Source organism: Cryptotermes secundus, unplaced genomic scaffold, assembly GCF_002891405.2.
Source record: "Cryptotermes secundus unplaced genomic scaffold, Csec_1.0 scaffold462, whole genome shotgun sequence".
NCBI classification, from domain to species: Eukaryota; Metazoa; Arthropoda; class Insecta; order Blattodea; family Kalotermitidae; genus Cryptotermes; species Cryptotermes secundus.
In genome coordinates this window covers 707,769-715,885 of record NW_019724744.1, presented here as the reverse complement: position 1 = coordinate 715,885, position 8,117 = coordinate 707,769, and the positions used below count along the sequence as shown (strand labels likewise).

The window sequence follows — 8,117 nt, the reverse complement described above, 5'->3', positions numbered from 1 at the left end:
TGGGGGGGGGGGTATGATATCGGACATGATGTGGTGGTGGTGGTTGTTATTGTTGTAAGATGGTAATGGCCAAGCAAAAAACAGATCACAATGCATGCAGTTCACATCAATTAAACACACCTTTTGGAATTTGTGAATAAACACTATCACTTGTAAAAATGGCTTTCCTAGGAGGACATTAAGAAATCACGTGTCATGTGGAGTTGTTGAGAAAAATGAAGCATCTGGTGTATTGAAATTATCAGGAAAAGATATACAGATTTGTAGAAGTTGGTTGTACTTATACCAGGCAAAAAAAAAAAACCCCTCTCAGTACTGCAAAATCTGAATAAAAGTAAGGCAGTATATGAATATAATTTCATCACACGGTACAGACAGTCCATTTACACTAGCTATACTTAGCCACAACCATCTAGTGAGGAAAGTACTTGTATTAACCCTTTAAGTCCAGTTGTTACTATATGTACCACCTTCTGTAGTACACTACAACTGCATTTGGCTCACAGAGTGTATTTGTATCTTTTGTATGGGTGTCACAATAAAATGTGGCTGTTTCCCTAAACAGATTAACCGGTTGGTCTTTGCAGTGGAAATGTGTTTCTTGTGAGTTACAAGCTGAATTTTTATGTATTATTCAGAAGAAATTCATTCTTTAGAGAGTTAACCCAATATGTTTGAATTCCCCACAGCTTAGGAATACCAGAAGTATGATGAATATAGAATTAATAACTTTTTTATGATGTCCTCTGACACAACTTGACTTGGGAAATACCATAGTATGTATGTTATGCCACGAGGCACAGAATGTGGGCTCACCGTCTGTCTTAACGTGAATTTAACTTTGACGTTTTAGTCTACCAGTTAAGATGACTAACATTCTGGACGCCTTAGTGACTGCAGTTAACCACACATCTCACAGTTGAGTACATATCCCAGATCTCCAGGAAATGTTTGGTTATTGTTCGTAAACGAGACGTATAAATGTGTGTAAACTAGTGAGATCAAAGAACGCCCCGTGTTATTTGAGATACCACGCGACTGTTCTCTCTTGAGTTCTACCACAGCGACTGGGCTACCGAGAGGAAAATCAATGTCCATAGGTGGCGTTGCTGCTGCGTGCACATGTGCAAGTAGTGTTGAATTCTCCCGCCGGATGTCGTGACGCAAATAATCATACAATTTTACAATTTATTTTAGGTTTAAAATATGATTTACATGCAGCATAAGAATTTTTGTTTGAATTTTCCTCTAGAAATATTACATTTTTAGTATATGACGTACAAATTTTATATAAAGTAGTTTCATTTTATGGTAGTAATTCATGCAGCGAGCTGCACCCGAAGTTGATATAGTGCGTATTTGCTTTTGTATGCATGTACGTAAATAAATAAAGGTTGTCATCATTAGGGTCATGATTGACCATAAGTGATGCATGATGATTGAGAGATATGAGGTTTTGATTCCAATCTCTCGCCGCAGTAGTAACGACCCACTGCTGTCGGTTTATCTGATATCACTTTACAATGACCAAGAGTTGTTATCAAGTATTTGGATGCAAAGTAGTAGAATTTGTCACTGTTGTTATCGCCATTGTTTTTTAATATCAGATTATAATTTGTTATTAGGAAAGTCCAGCAAAACTTGATAGTCCTCTGTTGACCCTTGACCGCTTTTTGAGTTTCTTGATGTATTACTGGGTAAGTTTCCTTGGATGGGGATCTGCTCATCACAAGGCCTCTACACATACACCTCCATGCCTCGAGTGGGATTCGAACCTACGATCCCAGTGTTTAAGCGGGCTTAGACCCCGCGGTCACTGATTGGTAGTTGCTGGTCTGTTCTGACATAAATATACTGGAAGATAACGTAGCTGCCATAAAGAAAAACACAGAAACGTCAGTTAACGCTAATGAGGAGGTTTGGTGTAGAAGTGAACGCAGAGAAAACTAAGTATACGTTGCTATCTCGTCGGTTTGGTGTAGAAGTGAACGCAGAGAAAACTAAGTATACGTTGCTATCTCGTCGTCAGAATGCAGGGCAAAACCATTATCTAAAGATCCTTTAAAAATGTGGCACAGTTCAGATATTTGGCAACGACAGTAACAAATCAAAACCTGATTCAGGAGGAAATTAAGAGGAGATTGAACTCGGGTAATGCTTGCTACCATTCAGTCCACGACCTTTTGTCTTCTCGTCTGCTACCTAAAAACATAAAAATTAGAATATACGAGTATAAAACTAAAGTTTTGCCTGTTGTTCTGTATGAGTGTGCAACTTGGTCTCTGACATTAAGGAATGGATCTTAGAGAGAGAGGATGGGGTGGTATGGATTGGATCGATCTGACTCAGGACATGGATCTTAGAGAGAGAGGATGGGGTGGTATGGACTGGATCGATCTGACTCAGGATATGGACTAGTAGAGGGCTCTTGTGAACACGGTAATGGACCTTCAGGGTCCATAAAATGCTGGGCAATTCTTGAGTAGCTGCGCAGCCGACCGCTTCTTATTGGCTAGTACTTGTTACACAGTAGTGACGAGTTTTGATTGTGGGTTTATCGGATGTTAATTTGTTACGACCAATCACTGTAAAAGTATTTTCACGTGGAGTTTAATTAACTGTATTAGAATTGGTTATGCTAATTTTATAAGGCTCAGATATAGATGTTGCTGTTTGTTCTTCATGTTTTCAATGCTTTGGATGAGGTAGGATTTTGTCTCTTCTTAGTAACGAATGTGATGTTTTATATTGACGAGTATCACTTCAATGTGTTGTGCAGAATGAAGAACGAAAGAGAGAGAAAGTGTTCGAACACGACAATCAAAATTTGTTATGAAGAAAGCAGTCTTCTGGGATGTGGTGTTAACCGACGTTTCGGAGGAACGTCGGTTAACACCACATCTACACGATGCCACATCCCAGGAGACTGCTTTCTTCATAGTCACCGCCGTGAAAACCTCAAATCTTACAAAATTTGTTATGTTCCGCTTTTTCGTTTTATCGCTGTTTATCCTGCCAAATTGATGGCCTCGGTACTGATAGCGTTGTTAACTAACCAACTTAAAAAGATAGAAATATTAAAAACGACGATAAAGATCTGCATACTTCACCATACATTTTTTAAGGAAAAGACAAGTAGTTACTTTGCTTTATGAAGCGCTGTTCCATGAATAAGTATTCAGGAATGGAGGTACAGCTCTGTGCATTCTTAACTTCGGCACTGGATGGAGGTGGGTGGTCAGCTTCACGCCCCTGTCACTTTGCCTTTGGGGGAAACACCCAAGATAGCCATTGGATAGAACGCTGGTGTCGATCTAGACCTTGAAGCGAACCCGGGTCATCCAGTCCGAGTCACTATCCGTGCTGAGGCATCCCAGTTCCTGTCTTATAGGCAATTCATGTGTTTATTGCGAGATTCGATATTTTCTTCCGGGAGGTGACGCCGTATATTCTGGTAGATGATTGCCATCGTGTGACGCTGCGTTTGTTAGGGTCTCCTTGTTTTCCTATCTTTACCACATTTTGTGTGAGTTATGCTGTAACTTCTCCCATTCGCTCTGCCTCTCGCTTCCCTCCATCTGCTGCTCTGCCCTTGAAAAAGAGCGCCTCTCCAAATGCGTCGGCCCTGCAGACTTCCCTCTTCCGCCTGTGTGTCCCCCCATCCGCCTTGGTTAATTTAAGTAGCCCGCTCCTCCATATCGCGGCATTTATGTACCACAAAATTTTAATATCTTTGTTTAAAATTTCAAAATTATGGAATATGTTAATTAATGCATGTCGCCATTATCGTATCAAGTTCTCACGTTACATTTTAAATTAATATTAAATTAAAATTTTACCAGTATTAACGTAATATTGAACAACAGTTTAATTAAAATACACGTATTCTAGCCTGATAATGACATTTAAGTAATATTGCATTTTAGCATTGTGTTGCACTGATATAGCACTCTACCACTTCCTCCCCGTCTTTAATGCAACTTTGTTTTAAAATTATAAGTATAATTAGAATAATCAAGTCAAGGAGGATGAGATGGGCAGGGCATATACCACGAAATGGGGGGGAAGAGGAATGCATATAGGATATTGGTAGGAAAGCCAGAAGGAAAGAGACCACTAGGAAGACGAAGACGTAGGTGGGTGGGCAAAATTAAAATGGATCTTAGAGAGATGGGATGGTATTGATTGTATTCATCTGGTTCAGGATAGGGATCAGTAGATGACTCTTGTGAACACTCTACTAAACCTTCGGGTTCCATAAAATGCTGGGAAGTTGAATAGCTGCACAATTGGCGGCTTCTTAAGAAGTGTTCAGCTCCACGAGTGATTATTAAAAATATATTATATTGAAATTATTTTAAATTAAAGAGAAATGATAAACAAAGTTGCATTAAAGGCAGAAGTAAGTGTGTGAAGATGGCATCTAAGGTCGAAAGATCCAGTTGTGTGATACGTATTTATAAATGTACAGAAGATAGTGGGAGATGGTGTATATATTCGATGAAATGAAGTTGAATTGATGAGATTGTTTCTTCCAAGGTACTTAATCAAAGAGTTGAGGACGTGGTTCTGCCAGAAGGTGCAAAAGTGGACGTGATCGTATCAGAATGGATGGGTTTCTATCTGCTGCACGAGGGGATGCTTGACTCAGTGCTACACGCCCGCGACGTCCACATGAAAGCTGATGGGAAGATGTTCCCTGAGATAGCAAAGCTCTGGTGCGCCCCCTGCAGCATGCCAGAGCTGTACGACTTCTGGGATGACGTGGGTGGTGTTCGCATGCAGAGTGTGGGACAGATATGGCGACAGCAGAAGAGCCAGGAACCACAGATAGTCGAAATATCTGGCAGTAACTTGCTAACTGACCCAGTAAACATTTGCACCCTTGATTTACGCAGTATCTCATCCAGAGAACTGGAATCAGTGTCAGGAAAGTTTGTGTTGCCTGCAAGTCATGATGGCAAATACCAGGGGCTCTGCATGTGGTTTTCCTGTGTGTTTCCTTGTATTGATGACGGTTCTCATGGCACTGTGCTGTCTACAGCCCCAACTGAGCCACCGACACACTGGAAACAGGCAGTTGTAATGCTTCCACATGACTTCACTGTGGAAGAGGGAACGCCCCTTGCATGGGAGCTGCGCCTACACAGAAGTGCCCTCAACTCGCGGCATTACAGCATTGAGTTCACCGAGCTGGACCCAGAGGCTGTGAAACATCCTCTGCCTTGCATGTGTTACATGACCAAGTGCATTGTGTTGCGGGCCTTCCTGGAGCAGAAGGAGGGCTGGTCCGAGGCAGAGGCAGGAGACGAGGAAGGTGAAGAACCTGATGACAGTTGCAGCAGTGGTGACAAGGCAGATGTCTAGCACAGTAACAGTGACACTTCTGTAACATGGCTATGTACAGCAAATGCCCGCCAAACTGGAGTAATTGCGGAGGTGAAGCAAAATGTGGCCCTAAAATACAAACAACTCAGAAAACAATAAATGTACAATTTATTGATACAAGTTGTGCTGATGAAAATAAATAAAAATATATCACCTTAAAGTCTTTATTTAAGAACTATAAAAAGACAATGTATTTATTCACCGATAGAAGGCTTAGAAGTTGTAAAAGGTAAAGTTGTCCCTGTGCTTAGCTAATTAAGCACTAAGTAGTTAAGGCGTATGGGGGAGTGGACGTATCACATTTTTTGACCTCGGCGAGAGTTGGAGGTGAGTGGTCAGCTTCACGCCCCGGCCGCTTTACTCCTAGGGAAAGAGCACCCGGCTCCCATTGGCTAGGAGGTTGGGTGCACCCCAGAGCCGGTCTGGACAACGTGGAGAAGAGAAAATTCTTGGCCCTACAGGGACTCGAACTCCGACCCCTTAGTCGTCCAGTTCGTAGCCAGTCGCTATACCGACCATGCTGACTGAGCTATCCCGGCTCCTACTCAGAAGTTGTACTTGTTTCTGAACGTAATAACGCAGGTCTGAAGAGACTGTCAAGCTGTGTCTGAACAGACAAGTGGCTCGTCTGCCTGCCTAAATGCCACGTGTCCTTCAAAGCATCTACTCAACTGTGAATAGCATTTTTCATACTTCGGACCAGATTATCTGAAATCCAGTTTAACTGTAACCGGATTAGCTAGGGTTTACTGTATAGGCAAATCGGATTTGAGAATCTCACGGCAGTCACTATGAAAAGTTTCCTCTGAAACGTCAGTAAGTCTCTTCCAGTTTCCACGCCGTCATATCCCAGAGGATAATATTCTTTTTCTTTGTACATCACATTCCTGAAGTGCACAAAAAGTCCGCACCATAGCTAATAGCTGGCTTCCCACCGCGGCGGCCCGGGTTCGATCCCGGGGTCTGATCAAGTGGGATTTATGGTGAACAAAGTGGCGCTGGAGCGTGTTTTCTCCGAGTACTTCGGTTTCCCCTACCAATCTTCATTCCACCAAATTCTCCATCATAATCACCCGGGGCAGGCCGCCGTGCCGAGTGGACCCAGTTGGACTCCACACCCCACTACGCGAATTAAAAAAATGTGCACAAAATGAAAGCATAAGAATTGGGTTCTCCGTCTCTGTCAACAACTGCTGAATAGATTTTGATAAAATTTTAAATTAGCTTAAGGAGTCAGATGAATTTGATTTTGGTTTACACCTGTTTAACAGTTACCTTACATGACACGTTATTACACCGGAACGCCTTGGCTTACTGAAATTATAAAAGGTAAAGTTGTGCCTTTGCTTCACTAATGAAGCACTACTCAATGAAGACGTATGGGGGAGTGGACGTATAGAGCCACACTTTGTTGACCTCGGCACAAATTGGAGGTGAGTGGTCAGCTTCACTTCATTCCCGCTTTACCCCCGGGGATAGAGCCCCCGGTACCCGTTGGATAGTCTGGGTGGGCCCCAGAGCCGGTCTGGACGACATGGAGAAGTGAAAATTCTTGCCCCCATCGGGATTCGAACCCCGACACCTTGGTCGCCCAGCCCTTAGCCAGTCACCATACCGACTGAGCCACTCTGGCTCCTGTCACAAATTGTAGACCACTGTAGGTTTTATTTTTTTATAATTTGGGAAATTGTTTATGCTTGTTAAAGTACGACAAGAAAATGGCGTTGTGTACTTGACATACGGAATTGTTTCCATCTTCAGGTTCCCCCAGAGTTTGGCCTGTTAACAGAGAGACACCCCTGACCACTGGACTGAGTACCGCCGTTTCCTCCCTGATACCCGACAGTGGAAACAGATTCAGTTTCCAAAAATCTGTGGATATCAGCTATACAACGGACAGTGACTAATTAATTAAATTTAACAGAATCCATCTCGAAAAGCTAATATTTGCTAATTGAGTATTTTTACATCCCTCGACACAACAGTTTTTATACAACTATAGGTTATTTACATTAAAATCTTATATTTTTATAAGAAACTGCTGTGTCCACGGCTGTAGAAATGCTGACTGTAAATGACACAACAGCCTGCAACACACAAAAATAATTTCCAGCGTTTTATGTAACCCAAAGATCCACTGAATCCTATCTTAAATCAGATGAATCCAGTCCACACTGGCAATATCCTGTTTCTTTACGATCCATGCTTAGGTCTTCAAAGTGCTTTAGCTCTTCGAGGTTTTTCTTCCAAAACTTATAATGCATTGTGGTTATCTCCCATGCATGCTACTTGCCTCACCCATTTTTCTTCCTTGATTTGATGACCCCAGTGATATTCTGTAAGGAGTGCCTATGATGAAGATGCTCCCTCAAAACAACGAAATGGAATGGCAAGGCGGAATCATAATATGAAATATCGAAGAAATCCTCCAATCAGTGGCAGAATGCAAATGCTGCATATGGGGACCACAGTCATGAATAAAACTTACAGTTACGAGAAACAAACGGGAAGGTTTCTTTCTGTCCGGAGCATGAAGTTTATCTAAGTAATGTTTAAAAACTCGGTTCACATCTCACAGAAAGTGCCGCATCTCCGTTATAAAGACCAATTAAGTAATGCTTCTTTCTTCAGGAAATAGTCACTGTTTGTTATGAAATCACACGAAACACATGTACAGTACATTGTGCATATCGAAGCAGATGTTACGTGTGCTTTGCTGGGTTAATACT

General features: G+C 42.0%; 1 protein-coding gene across 4 annotated transcripts in view; it reads left to right on the top strand.

Moving 5' to 3' along the window:
* LOC111862825 (protein arginine N-methyltransferase 6) overlaps positions 1-5,538 on the top strand; it is an 18,325-nt gene extending 12,787 nt beyond the window's left edge. For all 4 annotated transcript variants that reach the window (XM_023848548.2, XM_023848552.2, XM_023848549.2 and 1 more), the window contains exon 5: positions 4,540-5,538. In XM_023848548.2, the coding sequence (XP_023704316.1) occupies positions 4,540-5,367 (828 nt within the window). In that variant the 3' untranslated portion in view covers positions 5,368-5,538. The remainder of the gene's footprint in view (positions 1-4,539) is intronic.
* Positions 5,539-8,117: the final 2,579 nt, after the last annotated feature.